Below are 16,179 nucleotides of genomic sequence, written 5' to 3'. Positions count from 1 at the left end.
AAATTTTCGATTCAGATTCAAATCACAATTACTTGAGCCTCCACGCCACAAAGACAATTCCAGCAGTGCTTGAATTATTCATCATACTTCGTCTAAGTTATGTAAACCTGACTACTTTTCATGCAACATTTTATGGATAAAATAATACAATAAGTAAACACACATTAGGTTTTTACCCAGCAACAACACTTCCATTCTCCAAATACCGTTGTCCTTACGAACCAGGTGATGATAAAAAATAAAACCAGAGAAAAAAAACACACTTTTCATTTCAAAAACGTTCCCAAGTTGGAACCTGACAATTGGTTACCTTTTGGCAAGGACAATAAAGAATTTCTTACACGCTTAACTTCTTTTATAAGTGTAATTAATCATTCAAACAAAAATTTCTCCCTTTTTAATGCACATACAACATATTCCTCAATCATTTGTGCCATTCAGTGCCTCTATCGAAATTTTATCAAAAGCAAGTCAGTTGAAGTATAAATTAAATTTTAATTCATTATGTGGATCATCCATGAAGAAATTTAAAGTCATTTCATGAGATGAAAACTATGTATCGATTTACAACAGTATTCTGCCTTATTTGCCATTAATCAATCGCAAAATTCCTATTCACCATTAAATTAATAAATTCTACGTATGCTTCAGTAAAATTTGCGTTCAATACAACGCTGTTTCAATTGAGGGAAAAATTCCCAGACATTTTAATAACACCAATAGTATTTCTTCAATGGCCATCACCCTTTATCATCTGACGAATTCTAAAATAAAAATTGATGATTTCATAATAGCATAATACAATGGTATGAAAACCTGGAGCTACAATAAGCATCTCCTTTTCTATACCGACTCCAAAGCATTGTTATAAACTAGATTTTAAATGCAATAAGTATTACTGGAAGTACTTGTCTTACATAGATTTTTAAACGATATAATATTAGCAGTAAGAAACCAAATAATTAGACCACTTCAAGTTTTTTTAAAATATTTTTTAAACCTTTAAATAAAACATTCATTATGATTTATGATTCAACATGTTATGATTCAGTTTGTAAGAAAATATTTTACGTTTGGTCGTAAAGTACCTTGAAGAAAAAGATTCCTTTTTGCGTCTAGTTGAATTCTTTCTTCCTCCTTTACGAATTTAGGTTTAATTTAATTTAGTCAATTAGTTAGAATCCCAGATGTTGCTTAGTAAACATGATATGTTTAAAGTATTTATCAAGAGCTATGTAATTCTTAGTTTTACAGTCCGGAATAAAATGCAATCAATTCTATATTTGATAAGAAAAAAAAACTACGAGACAATTTAAACGTTGCTGGTCACCATCAAACTTTTATACAATTACTTATCATTGTTACATGTGCTTAACGATGATATTATACTTGTGTGGAGCTACGTGATTCAAAAAAATATGGAATAATCTGATGTTGAAAAGGAGTTTGTTGTAATCCCCCTTTCCGACGGTAAACACACGTGTCGAAAATACGAGATCCAATTACAAAGTTCGAAAAATCAAATGGTCAGACACAGTATTGTGTTTGTAGAATAATGGCAATAAAATAGAAAGACGATACATTGAGGCATTTGTAAATCTTATTTTAGAAATCCATAACGACTAATCATAAATGCAGGTGTAAGAGTGAATAAAAACCATTTCCCGTTAAATTAAAGGATAACTTGGATATGACATGCACTATACAAGAAAATACAAAGTTACAGAGAAAAATAAAAACATTTCTAGCACCGATTATGGAATAATTAGCTCGCTTTATGGCAAACAAGGATTATCTGGTTCCCTTAATTAACATGCGACGTTCTAACACTCAACTATCTCGGGGTATAGGTAGGCATGGACAGAAAACCGGATTTTTTGTTTTCAAAATTTGTCTTTTTTCTTTACAAGAATTCTTCTCATAAAAGAAACTAGAACATCAAAGAGTACTGCAAAGGTTGAAACAACTTCTGCCTTCTCGACTTATAATTTAAACCAATTCTTAACATGGTCATACGTTTTTTAGTCGCTATCTTTACAATGTAACTTTCTCGTAACTCTCTCGTGATAAACGAGAGGCTCCATAATAAAATGTAACTCTCTCAACATGAACGAAAGCACCCATGAGCTTTGTGGAACAAAGGGATTATCTACTTTTTAACAGTAATTTTTACGAAGACAACATTTAGTAAGCAAAGCATTTGCATCGTCTAAATTTTAATGTATCGTAACAATCCTTACTAAAAAAGTCATTAGCGCGACAACATGCCAGTATTCAAGCTTTCCTTTAATCATTATGCTTTTCTCTAACCCAAAATGGTTAATATTTACTGTAATACCTTCTACTTTTATAAATAATCGTTGTGAATAACTAGAATCAGATTCACAAGCGCCCCTAAACTCAAAAGCATCTCCTAACCATTTTATTGCCACCATTTTAAACTAAACAAACAATACTATGTCCGACCATTTGATTGTCTGAATTTTGCAATTTGATCTCGTTTTTTTGACACGCGTGTCTACCGTCGAAAAGGTTGATTCAATTCAAGTGTTCTCATAAAGAGTGATCTGATGATTGAACTCGAGTTTTTATGTATATACTAGTCTAGTGTCTATTCAAAATTTAGTCTTTATATATGTACTCTAATCTAGCGTCTTTATCAGGAGTGATGAAATTGATCTGATGTTAAAACTTAAGCCATATACGTATAACCCCTCTCTCGTGCAATTATCAGGAGTGATTTGATATTAAAACTTAAGAAATTATCCAGTTCAGTGTACCATATAAAACTTTGATATTCTGTATTTAATCTGATAATGAAATGACAAACAAACCTGATGTAGCCTCCTGACCGTCAGAATCAGCCGCAGCACCATTTACTTTCGAGCTCTGATGATATTTTGTAGATAAATCACCATGTTTTGATTGATATTCCAATACTTTTTGATATATCATAGCTATAAAAAAGGAGAAAACACTAAAACATGGATACAAAACACTTTAAAAAATATCTCAAAGGATTGTTTAGTGATAAGTTCTCTAAGTTTTAACAGCCCATTTACAATGAAACACACAAAAGAGATTTATTTATTCTAATGAAAAATTAATGCGCTATTTACGCGGGGAAGGGGGATTGTTAAGATAATTAATTACTATCTCAATGAAAGGTTATTTTCTCTGTGTAAGTTTGAGACTGTAACTTACTTTTCCATTCTTCAACAGTGTGTTCCTGTTCATCGATTGAGTGATCGTACTTCTTCGGGGCCGGCTATAACATTATTTAAAATGCCAAGATATAAGTAAGATATTACAGGAAACGCTGTAGGGAAGTCAATCCTTAGCAAATAAATAAAGACAACGCGTTTACAATTGCCAAAAATCGCTGCATGTAAGTAATAAAAGAGAACTATCCTTGTCCATTTATGTTCAAAGTTCTATTTGACTTACCCCAAGTACCTCTCCTTTATCATACCATATATTTACATAGGGGTGTTGTAAAGCTTGGTCAACGGAATATCTTTTCGCTGGATCAACAACCAATACTTTGGTTAAGAAATCACGCGCATCATCAGCTTAAAAAGATGCAGCATTTCAGGATGGTAAAATGGAGTGAAAATATTAGTTCTTAACAAGTCAAAAATGATACGTACTCCACGCTAAATTTTATTTTGGAGAGATTGATGTGGAAAATTAAGACCATTTAGACGTATGCATACAAACTAATTTCCTTATATCTAGGAAACTAGGATGTTTATCACAAACGGTCTAATGTCGTAGCTCTATGCTCTCTTGCTCCAGTCACGTGATAAGCGTTTTCAGAAATAATCTGATTGCTTAACAACCACTACCAAAAATATAAAACATGAAAACGCCTCAATTGAAATTCATCATACTTTTTCGAAGATCACGTGGTGAATCATTTGGAAACAGTTCATCGGGAAACAGTTCTTCAAAAGACTTTCCTCGGTGCCTTAGTCTGCTCTTGCAATACATACGAACAGTAGGTTGAAGATTTTCGAAGAAAGCCTCTTCTGGAGTTCCCAAATGCTCGGTGATCTTATGCCATTGGTCGATATCTGAAACGCACGAGTTAAGTAAAAACAAAACAAACCTACAAAAAAGGAAGTTTATCATTCGAAGATTGAAGATAATTTAAGCAATGTACGTAACAGTACTTATTTTTCCTTAGTCTAAATAAAATAACGTTACACTTAAAGACATGATAGCTAAATAGTCTAGAAGCGTTAAACAATACTGAAAAAGGATACGATCAACACCGGCAAACATAACTTGTCCTTGAATCATCTCACCAAATATACAACCGATTGACCAGCAGTCCACGTTCTCGCTGTAGCCCATCCCAAGAATCACTTCAGGTGCTCGGTAATATCGCGTCACAACGTATGGCGTCATCATAAAGTTTGAACCCGCTGACCGGGCAAGACCAAAGTCGAGAATCTATATCAAAGATATCAATAATCAATGCATTAAAAGTCCTCATTTGAAGCACAAGTACTAAAAATCTCCATCTTAAAATGAAACAAGCCAATGAGCCTTATTCACATCCTCTAGGATAAGCATGGCAGAATTCACGCTAGAAATCTTTATCTAATAGCCACACAAATAAATTAGCAACATCTGCCTCCTCTTGCATGGCGTAGAGTTCCTACTAAACATACTATTCTCTCACCTTAAGGCTACAATCAGATTTAACGACAATATTGCTTGGTTTCAGATCCTGTGTAAAATATGAAAGATACATTAGTGACAACAAAAGATCATGCAAAGTCTTCTTGACAAACCACACAAGGATCAACATTAAAGACATAACATTTTAATAATTGCATTGAATAAATTAAAATACATCTAGACAATGTGATAGAAGCATCTACAGTTTCAGAGCATCAAAAAGATGTGTATAGTTGACTCTCATTCACATTATTTAACAAAAGAACTAACAAGTGAGACCAGATACATACCCTATGAATTATACCTGCAGCATGAAGATGCTTTAAGAAAGAGAAAGAAAGATAAATACACATAAGTAAGAGCTAAAGAATACACTCATCAAAAGCAAATAAACAAGCTCTATATAAGCTGATTAGTTGACTCTCTGTTTCACTGTAATTACAAAAAAAGTATTATATAACAAAATAATTATACCTTCACACCACAAAGCATTTGGTAGAGTAAATAAGACAAACGTTCATGATCCAAATCCATTGAAATGACTTGGCATAAATTAGCATCCATGAGCTCCATTACAAGATATCTAAGAATGAGCATTTAAATGATATATTTACAAAATCCAACACAGATTAATTTTATAACAAAATTTAAATTTTAAAAAATAGCAACAATAAAACATGTGCACTGACAATGATTTGTCTATAGCTAAGTTTACATGGGCCTGCACTAATTGATCTGAGCTTTGTCAATTAAATCATTTAAAAAGATTTTGAAAATCAATCATGAATACATATTGGAGAAAAATGAATATTTGTCTGTTTTACATTATTGTTATTTTATAAAAAAGATAAAATTGGTCTATTCTCACTCATCTGCTCTCAAGTTCTCCCAAAGTTTTCATTGGTTAGCATAAGCCTGTGCTAACACAGTAAAAATCTTTTATTTTTTAAATGAAAATTTTATTTTTTTGGATGAGATTTTATGAATGCATCGACTGCTAAATTGCATTCACCAAATCATGAATAACAAACAACTGAATTAAAAATTGCAACAATTGTAAAAACATGAATTTTTCATAAACTTTCCAAAGATTCAGTTCTGTAAATAATTTTACTTACAAGTCAGTAAATTCTTGCAAAGAGTCTTGAGGAGTAAACACATTCAGCAATGAGACAATCTGAGTAAAAAACATTGAAACAATTATCATGAACATACAAATGATGCTACCACATAAATATGATATTAAAATAAAAAAATATTAAGTTATTATATCCACTAACATTTTTATGATTGACAAGTTGCATAAGGACCAGCTCTCTATAGGCCCTTTTTGCATGCGTAACATTTTGAAATGGCCGATTCAGTTTCTTAATGGCAACTTTTTCCCCTGTTTCTGAATCATGTGCAGAACTATGAAAACAAAAGTAAGAATATAAAAGCAACCTGAATAAACTAAATATTTTATTGACTATTTTTTTCAAGCAACCTATAATGTTGTTAACAAAACCGTTAGTGTAATGATTAACTTTGAACTTGGCAAAGTATATATGTGACATCAATACATAGGAACTGTTTCATCAAACAAATGCAAAAATGCCAAGGCCACAATGAAGAAAAAAACTGGTACATGTTTAGCTACAATCAAATTATTCAGACTTGCTTTACATAACTTTTAAATGCAAATCAAGTTTGCCTTTTAAAACAATTACTGTCAAATTCATATAATATTGTCAGATATAGTAACAATTTTTTGCATACTAGCTAATGCAGAAGAAACAAATGCACCGGCTCTGTGACAAATAATTCTTGTTTCCATTATGACAAAGCAATTCATTAATATTAACAAATTATTTCATAGGGTCAAGACTCTGTTCTGTAGATTGTCATTCACAAATAAACTGTATTCCTACTTTAAAATATTTTCAATCTCACATTAATTGAAAGTACGGGCCCCTTTCAATCATTTAATGAATTTTCAGAGTTACTTTAGTTCACTCTTCCACAATAGACCAGCTCTACCTTGAATACGTAAGCATTTGTTGACGTCATACCCGTAAAAATACAAGGATATGGGAGTTCTATTTATAAACAAAACAACTTCGTTTTTTTACGATAAAATTATTCATAAAGCTTCTAAGAAAACGCATAAATTGTTGATTTTTGAGGACTTGAGAACAATTGTAAACAATTATATTATCGCATTGACTTCTTGTCGCAAAACTTTGACAGTTGTTTTAATGACAGCACTTTGATATCGTTTGAGAGGAAAATAAGATATTAAAAGTATAAAACATTAAATATGAAAACAAAGAAAGAAAAAATAATGCAATATTTTCTCCGTTTCTCACAACGCTTACCAAACCATTCCTTGCGCTCCAGAACCGATAGGTTGTAAATTTTCGTATCTTTTTAGCACCGTGAATGACGTATCGCCAATCATTGTCGAATAAAACATCTTGAAAAATTACACTCTTGCCAAAAATAAGTACGGCAAGAGGATAGAATACTACATGTTCATTGTCTTAGCCATATACATCGGGTGAAATTCCTAAAATTTTATCAAACAACTTATAAATTCGGAGATAAAACCCATAACCAAAGACTCCGTACTCGTCAACACAACTTTTGCGTCGTTGCCAGTTGCACCTACTACGCATGCGTGTATATCGCTCTATCCCAGTCTGCCAGTGAGTTTGCCAGTGCCCGATGTACAAGGATTTGGTAAATTTGTAATTTAGTATGTTTCATTAAACATAAGTTGTTCCCATAATGTAATTTTATTCTTTTCTCTAAGAAAGCGGACAAGCTTATCTCCAATGTAATAAGCAGTCAGTCAAATGAGCCACTCTTATATCTTATCAATTTTGATATTTCAAGATACAGACCTTGATAAGTTTCTGCATTTCAATTAGAAAAAAAACTTCAACATCACTTATTTCATCACATTAAGGCCTTCTGGTAGGACAATGTTCATGTATTATAAATAATTCGTCACTTTCCTTTCGTAAAACGTTTAAAATTATCGTCTTTGTCGTTTCCAGACACTATTTCTGAATCAAAATCTGGCCTAATCTCAAATGAACACGATGTTCAAGTGGTACTGTTTTAATTTCCGGCTCCTCTTGGTTTTCATCACTTACACCAATTTTCTTTTTCGATGATACAATGGTCTGGTAATCGTATTGAAGAATTAGGGAAAACTAAAATGAGCAACATTAAACATAATTACGTCTTATGAGTGAAAAACCAGCAAAGACATTACCACAACATCATTTGATGGAAAGCATCAGTATCTCAGCCAATCAAGCATCAGTATCTCAGCCAATCAAGCATCAGTATCGCAGACAATCAAGCATCAGTATCTCAGCCAATCAAAGTCAGCAGCAATGACAACAACAACCAATCAAAATTCTTATTTTAGCAAATAGTCTGCAACCCCGTTTTAAACGCAAAAACTAATATCTGAACTACGAATATAAAAAGTCGACCAATTTACAATTTTTAATCTCGAACGACTTCTGCATCTTAGCAAGTGAAATGGACTTCGATTTATCTATCTGTTAATTATGTCAATTTGTCGTAAATTTCTACAAATAGAATATAGTATTACATAAATGCCATTGTATGGTGTACCTCAACATCCCCTGATTTCCTCAAAGGAATGACGTCAATATAGAACCACAACTTGTTTGCCTGACGCAACGCTATAACACTAAACAAATACAAGTATAAGTCAACAACGCATTGGCAGCCAATTCAAATTTTCAAAATTTCCAAAACATGAAATGACTCTAATTAATTTTCCAATGCACATACCTCGGATCATCTTCATATTTTGCAGTCGTAACTTCGCTTTCATCGTATTCTGCTGCGTCATCTCTAGCAGCTAATTCAAGCGGTCCAGACGGCAGCAGTACCTATAGTAAACGAAAAAGAAAGACCTATATAGTATAGAGGTTTCAACTACTGGTTTCAACATACAGCTACAGAATTACAACCATTAAGTATGACATTTGAAATTGAAAATGGAACTAATCTTTGTTAACTTGTTAAAAAAGGCAATATATTAAAATGAAGACCTTGTGGTGTGAACCAACAAATGAGAGAAATGACACTCAAAAAGTACAATCTCTGCGAGGCAATATGGCACAAAAAATAAAACTACTAAACTGCCAATGATGCTAGGTGAAGCATCAAGGATCGTGTAATACAATATAGTATCACCGTTATCTTCACCTCAACAGTATCATCCAGGATACAGTTATCACCATTATTATCCACGGGAATTTTCTGAGCTTTTGTCAATCCTCTGTCAGACGATCCAAGAGATATACTTCCACTCTTATTCATCTCCACTTTTTCATTTATTTCCTGCGTTCCTTTTTCAGGCACTTCTTCGAAAACATCATCTTTCGAATTCAACATGGGAGCTGATCTCAGTGTCACGCTGATTGGGTAGTCAAGTGGATTCTTCAATGAAAGCGTAACACGTGATTTCTAAAAAAACAAGTTCGGAGAAGTCTTCACATAGAAGAAATCGTTTCTTTCACTGCTGCAAAGTTAACTCCAAATACCTTTTGAAAGGAAAAATCATCCACATTTGATACTTGTATTTGAGGAACATAATTTCTGGGAGGAAGAAAAACAACAACGACATATTTACTTTTATCGTAAATGATATAATTTTTAATTTCGATCAATTTAGACTTACAAAGCAAAAAATTGGATCTTGTACTTCGTTGAATTTGGGTTGAATTCTGGTTTTAACAAATTATGTTCACATTGCTAAATAAATGGGTTTTTTTTTGAAAAATTCAAAGAAGCATTTCTATGTCATATATGTCTTCATTTGCATTGTCGTCATGTCATAAATGTTATCACTTATCTTATAGTAAATAATTATAACTGTACTGACAATACCACATACCCGACAACGTTGTGATTGCTTTGCAATGAGATATTTATGCCTTGGATAAAAATCACTAAACAAAGTTACAGATATAAAAATAATTATTTTAGTTAGAAATTCTAAATCAACTTCTTAGCCAATACCATCATAGTATATAAGAAAAAAAATTATTTCTCAAACCTAGTTTGTGAAAACTGAAAGTCAGGTTGTGAAAGCATCTGAAATAATGACGAGGACTTCTCAAGTTTCACTACTTCACTGTACAATTCCTGGCGCGGAGGTTGCTCAGTTGATTTTGATCGCTCATCAAACTTGATATCCTCTTCAATTCCAGCACTACTAACAAAATCAAACTTCAAATCTCATCTAAGCCACATGTTTTCCAAGTGCATATACTTAGTGTGCGAATTAACGGTGTGCAATGTCAATTTGCACATCGTTTTAGCTAAAATGGAAACAACTGCAAATCACTTTTTCAAACGATATGCAAAGAACTTCTTTATTGATTACTACCACATAAATTGAAGAAAGTTTTCAAGCTTAATCTTTACTGATCTTTACGTTATAAACGAGTGCGCTGCACGACATTAAAATCCATGTTGGCACAATGTCATCAAATTCAAAGACGTTGTCATTGAGACTGGGAAGTCTGTCAACAGTCTACATACATTGTGCTTATGTGCTTATGACAATGGGGTTGTAATACATTATTAATGTCAATTTTTGCATTTGCGTTGTTTTGTACACCGTTACATACTGTTTTTGGCATCATAGCTATTTTGAGTATTTTCAGTAAATTCGGGAAACATTTTGATTTTGATTCTTAGAAGTTAGACAAAAAAACTTAAATAGGCCAAATTTGAAGAATAAACCAAAGGGAATTTTGATTTTAAATAAGCCTAACGTGAGAAAAAGAAGCCAAATTTGGCTCATAATATTAAGCCAAATTTGGCTCAAAATATTAAGCCAAACTGGCAACCTTGATCAGCCATACTTTTTGCTTTTACATATTGTTTATAATATGACATAAATATGATGTTTTTTACTGTAAGTAAACATCAAGGATGTTACTGTTAATCAGAAAGTATAATTCGGTAATTCCCTTTTCACTTTTGTCTTGCCATTTTCGTCGAAAGGTTGTAGCTACCAGCAAAGTTAAGACAGTAAAAAAATGGATGAAAACATCAAATGCTGACTCATTTGATTACTAGGATAATGGGCAAGTGGTGAATTTATTGCACTGTAAAGTTTGCACAAAAAAGAGGAGAGAATAACATGCGAAAAATATTTCTCTCATACATTTATAACTGGATCAGCGGTTGTAACGAAAAACACTGTCGTAAATCATATGAATTTGTTCATGTTTGAAAATATTAATTTAGCAATTAGCGCTATATAATAATGAACGTAATATTGATTTGATTATGCCACCAAAGAAACTAACTCGCACACTGATATAACCATTTCAAAATTAAAGTTCTGTTTTATTATTTCACAGTGGCAAAAATGTCAATTTAGCGGATTTCCTCAAATATATATGATCAGTAGACTAACCCTCTGTTCAAAGATAAACTTCTCATCAACGACAAACTGCTTCTTTTCTTCATCAAAGCCAAATTTCCAGTCTAAAATTAGAAATAAATTACAACAATTTCATCCAACTATCAAGTGTTTTTAAGACAACTCTTAATTCAACAAACTTTTAAAGCAAAACTTGACGATGTTATGTGCATGTAACTTTTCTTTTTCAATTTTAATTTTTCACGATCATGTTGTTCCTTTGCAGCAAGTTTCTTGTAATATTCAACCAAAACATTCATCTTGAAAGTGAAACAGACATAATGTAATGAAACAATCAATGAACATTTCACTATAAATCAAGACAAAATTTCTTTCATACTCGCTGGGATGCTGGATTCTCTGGCTCTGGCCAACCGCTGTTAGCTGTAAAACATTACAAGAATTTATTAGTATAACAAGGACATATTTTGTGAATGCAGTAGTGTACAAGTAAATTTCAGGAAAGTTTAACAAGCTTTGAATGATGCTAACGCCATTGCCATGGATTTACAACGAAAATTTTCAAATACCACAACTAACCATTGCTTTTATCAGGAATTTGCACATCTCGTGTAGACCATCGACAGAAGCCACATGCAAGATAAAATACTTTCTTTGCAGTTGCTTTTTCTTCCGGATTTTCTGATGGTATAGCAACAGCTGTTGCACGAGTTGAGAGTGCATTACCACATGATGGGCATTCATAGCAATTTGCACACCTAGATTATAAATTTATTCTTCAACAGGAGTTATTTTGTGTTTTGTCTTAGGATAAAAAGAATATGAGGTAGTTATTTTTCCATATTGATTTGGATCTATTTGTTATACTTCATGTACATATTTCATATACTATTAACTTCATGTACCTATTCTTTTTCACCTTTGCTTCAGCAGAGGGCATGTTCTCCAAGCAATTGGGACAGTAGTAGGAGTCTGTCTAGCAATCAAAATTTGAACACCATTTTTACAGGTTAAACTCATAAAATGCACATAAATTAAAGTTGTCAATGACAGAAAATTAACATTAAAAACAAACCTCTGTGTAAACACACAACTGGCATCGCATCTCAACACAATAGCGACAAAAATATAAAGTGCTCAACGGTGAGGCTAGTTTGCACGAACAACAATACAAGACACTCCTTGACCAAAAAATATCCGCCATGTTAATTTACAGTTGTCTTTAGCCGGACACAGTCGTCGTTAGTCGACGTCGTGTGAGATCGTGCGAAATCACATCAACGAGCGAGCGATGAGGAAGGTAATCTCATCAAAACTGTTCAGTCTGTGTGACCATGTGAACATCGTCAGGTACACTCATGCAAACCAAGATTGTTAACATGATCCAAATTTTACTGCATTTCCCGAAATACTTATGTTCTTGCGTTAATGATTTTCTTTCTTGCATTATCAAATAAGGCATTATATGGCCGTTTTCACATTTCTAGTAAGGCTAGCCTACAGGGAGCGTTTGTTTTGACAACTTGTTTAACCCTTACTTGACGTTTGAAACACCCACATATCAAAATTTGATATTTTTATCAATTATATTTTCATGTATACATTTCTCGAGACTACATTTGTCAACAGGTGTTGCTATCTAAATAAGGATTAATACGTTTTGCTTTAAAGCTACTGACTACAGATGTTGGAGATCAGAAACAAGGCAAATAAAGTGCTGAATAATTACAGTCGTTTCCAAAAAGATATGAATGTCTTATTTCAAAGTGAATACTCATAGATCTTTTCCTTTTACATTGATTTTGAGAGAAAAGAAACAATGTATAGGTGGACTATTCTTTCTAAATTTAATTTGACGATCAAAATACCAACTATTTCTGAATGTGACATGACCTTTTACAGAGAGTATATTAATTTCACTCTAAAATGCGATAACATACACCAGAGATATTACGTTATTTAATCACAATATCTACTATTTGGCAATAAAATCATAACTTTTTTGTTGTGCGAATAATAACATGTATTTACAAATCGACAAATTACAACTGTACAAACAAATATTTCACCAAATAGAGAATTTTAATCAAATCATATAAGTGTAACTTCCACTTGTTTTTTACCCAGAAAAATGAAATAGCTGTGTGGATAAATTCTACAGTCTTCACACTTAAACAATTTGGACTGTCAATTTCAACGTACTAAAATTATATTCAAAGTTTTTTTTTAAGTGAAAATATCGTGAACAGTACAGCCTAATTATTTTCCATCCAAATATTGTTTGAATAACCGTTATAATTGTCTAGTCCACAGATGCTATAATTCACAGGTAAATTTTTGCACTCACTGTATTGCAGGATAGTTGTAAGTGAGCAAATGTAGTTTTTTGCCAATCGTAATATCTCTACTTGTGTTAACTTTCTCTGTTCGTCGCCGCACGACTCTATGCAGCGTGGAACGACACTCCTTAGAACCTGAAATGCTGCATTCAGTCTTGCTTTTCGACCTCGCTCTCTCGCATTTCGTCTTTCTTGTCTGGAAGACCTTTCACTGACGATTGTAATTTTAGATTCTGACTTTTTCGTCGTGTTTTTCTTTTCCTTTAACATAAGACCCGCTGTGTTGAGTTGGAAAAGAGTCCAAAATGTCACTTGCAAATAGTTTTTCCTTCTCTTCGTTTGATTTTGGTTCGTTAAACTCAGAAATTTCTGCAAAAAAACAGCACACGTAGAAATGAGATAAAAATAATACTGTGTTGTATTACAAAGAGAACTGTAAACATGACAGACTTTCCAAAACAAAATAATAAACAAAACATATGCATGGCCTTTGTCATAAAGAGACCTTTTCAAAATGAATGATCAAAATGTATGTTTAGAGTAGTTAACTCAACAAATCTTGATCGAAATTTTGATTGACACCTTGAATGTCTCGAATTTCCAGCCTAGAACAATTTATGAACACAATAAATAGTTTGCATTTAATGTCTAAGTGTATAGCTTGAACGATATAAATTGGTGATCATTGACTTTTGCTTAAGAAAGTTGAAAACGTATAAAACAAACTATTCATTTGCGTATCTATGAATCGACGTGTACCTTTTGCACGTTGTTGCAATGCCATGAGGCTAATATATCGCGTGTCGTAAGTGAGACTTCCTTGTAGAAACTTTATGCCTACGGGATGAAAGAGAAGAAATACAAAAAAAAAACACGAACGCTTTTACGAACGTTGCATTTCGCATGAAAAAAGGTGAAAGGTCTAATAAAATTTAAGGCAAAAATTTGCTGCATTAATAATGTTTTCAGGTCATAAAAGGTGGACAATCTCTTATATCGAAATTGCTATGTGACTCCTCAATTTTATAAATATATGTTACAATTTAAATAGTTCTATTCTCGAGTATTAGGCATTAGTTTCGTAAAAATTACTCTAAAGTCACTTTACAGAAATTTTTTTACAAAGACATACTCAAAACCAATTCGAAGCTTTTCTTTTTTTCCAATAACACGATGTTCTGTAGTATTTTCTACCATTGTCATACCAAATTACATTTTCATTATTAGAGAAAAAATAAAAATATTTCAGATATACTGTTTTACAAAGTTGATTGAGAGATAAATTTACGAAGCTTAGTTGATTGGTATATATGAGCGACTACATGTGTCAAATAGACAGCTTACCATTGAATTGCACATTGAGTTTACACAATTATACTTTACAAAGAAGAAAGAAAAGCAAAAGTTCGAGTTATTTTTACTAAAGACTACAAACATTTTCGTCACGTTTTCAAAATCGTGTTTCAACATATTCATCAGCTTAATCTTACCTCAAAATCGATGAAATAAAACAACTTAGGTTGAACAAGGAGTCGGTCAATTGAAATAGACAAAGAACGTCGTTTAATAACTGCGAACGATGATAGAAACTTTCTCGACTGACGCAGCTTTGATTTATCATTCTATAGCGCATGCGTATGGCACATGTACTTAATAATAACAATAGCCGAGAGAGGAGGGGCAAGGTCACATGGTGAATAAAAACGATTTTGTTCTTTTTAGCCGATTTATATGACATTTGTGGAAAAGATTACAGCAACAGGAGGCTTCCACAGAAACGGTCAAATATTCTGCACGTTGCATCTGTTCTAGCCCCTCCCAGTTTTTTCATTGCATTGTTTATCAGACAAGGCCCTTTTTTATTAGCAACAAAATCGTGAAATTTTACTTCAATTAATCTTTGCAAACCAATTAATGCCAACAGCTATTAATTTCCATCTTTCATATCCTAGCACAACATATGTTATGACTTCACTTAACCCATGGAAAAATTCAATACGTATAGTAACGAGCTTTTTGCAACAATGAATGAATAAAAACATGGGTACCAAAGCTATGAATTAGAGAGATACATTGGTTTCGCTCTGTTTACGATGTTTTTTATGTATAGTTGACAGCATTTCATTCAAATTGCGCATGTATATTGTACAAAGCAACTTTCAATTGTGTGCAAACACATGTATGAATGTTTTTAGTGGAACTTTTAAAACGTGACTACTCGTATTGGCTACGAAAATAAAAGCTACGATTTTCTTTTTGAAAGGTAGGAAACATGTGCTTGATTATATATTGAAAAGCGTGTTTTAACAAAAGACCACATGTAGACAGGCGAAGGTAAGTCTGTGCATTATGTTCAGAACATGAGTGGCACGTAGCATGTATAGATATAAAGTTCTCATTGTCCTTTGGTAGACTCTCGCATATGACATCTCGTTTTCTAACATTCTAATGTAAAAATTTAGACAACAACCTGATCTTACAAACGGAGTAATCGTTTTAAACAAGAAGATTGAAGTGCACGTTAAATGTTTGTTTTTCTGTTTGGATGTTTATTAAAGAAAACATGGACGTCATATTTGATGTGATATTAAGGACGCAACGATACATGAACAAAATTTTTCACTCATCAAAATTGAGAAGAAAACGGTGGAGATAATCCACACTTACATTCCTAGGTGTAAAAAAATTATCTCTAAGACTTTCTTCAAAGATGTTTAACTT

At 32.6% G+C, this 16,179-nt stretch overlaps 2 protein-coding genes and 1 long non-coding RNA gene across 5 annotated transcripts; all 3 read right to left on the bottom strand.

Annotated features, from left to right (window-relative positions):
- Window positions 1-475: 475 nt before the first annotated feature.
- Window positions 476-7,372, bottom strand: LOC124447687 (stress-activated protein kinase JNK-like). Of its 2 annotated transcripts, XM_046998661.1 has the most exons (13): window positions 7,047-7,372; window positions 5,970-6,099; window positions 5,808-5,866; window positions 5,164-5,272; window positions 4,980-5,009; window positions 4,691-4,738; window positions 4,269-4,458; window positions 3,894-4,076; window positions 3,448-3,572; window positions 3,205-3,268; window positions 2,835-2,957; window positions 1,089-1,137; window positions 476-764 (listed from the first exon to the last, which is right to left on the bottom strand). In XM_046998661.1, the coding sequence occupies exons 1-13, from the start codon at window positions 7,142-7,144 to the stop codon at window positions 731-733; spliced, it is 1,242 nt and encodes a 413-aa protein (XP_046854617.1). In that variant the 5' UTR covers window positions 7,145-7,372; the 3' UTR covers window positions 476-730. The 2 variants fall into 2 exon arrangements, with proteins under 2 accessions (XP_046854617.1, XP_046854626.1); XM_046998670.1 differs by lacking the exon at window positions 1,089-1,137 and having other exon boundaries at window positions 7,047-7,371.
- Window positions 7,373-7,447: 75 nt separating this feature from the next.
- LOC124447652 (dynactin subunit 4-like) lies at window positions 7,448-12,341 on the bottom strand. Of its 2 annotated transcripts, none has more exons than XM_046998623.1 (14): window positions 12,195-12,341; window positions 12,025-12,095; window positions 11,699-11,877; window positions 11,499-11,542; window positions 11,299-11,418; window positions 11,153-11,223; window positions 9,779-9,937; window positions 9,617-9,671; window positions 9,401-9,474; window positions 9,264-9,318; window positions 8,926-9,186; window positions 8,506-8,606; window positions 8,323-8,401; window positions 7,448-7,889 (listed from the first exon to the last, which is right to left on the bottom strand). In XM_046998623.1, exons 1-14 carry the CDS (start codon window positions 12,321-12,323, stop codon window positions 7,734-7,736), a joined length of 1,554 nt encoding a protein of 517 aa, XP_046854579.1. In that variant the 5' UTR covers window positions 12,324-12,341; the 3' UTR covers window positions 7,448-7,733. The 2 variants fall into 2 exon arrangements, with proteins under 2 accessions (XP_046854579.1, XP_046854584.1); XM_046998628.1 differs by having other exon boundaries at window positions 9,779-9,934.
- A 1,384-nt stretch (window positions 12,342-13,725) lies between these two features.
- Window positions 13,726-15,066, bottom strand: LOC124453581. The gene is made up of 3 exons (XR_006951149.1): window positions 14,949-15,066; window positions 14,218-14,295; window positions 13,726-13,827 (listed from the first exon to the last, which is right to left on the bottom strand). It is a non-coding gene; the product is annotated as an uncharacterized LOC124453581 (long non-coding RNA).
- Between the last annotated feature and the right edge of the window lie 1,113 nt (window positions 15,067-16,179).

Source organism: Xenia sp. Carnegie-2017, unplaced genomic scaffold (genome assembly GCF_021976095.1).
Source record: "Xenia sp. Carnegie-2017 unplaced genomic scaffold, XeniaSp_v1 HiC_scaffold_13, whole genome shotgun sequence".
Classification (NCBI taxonomy): Eukaryota; Metazoa; Cnidaria; class Anthozoa; order Malacalcyonacea; family Xeniidae; genus Xenia; species Xenia sp. Carnegie-2017.
The sequence above is the reverse complement of the archived record's forward strand: the minus strand, read 5'-3'. Positions and strand labels throughout refer to the sequence as shown.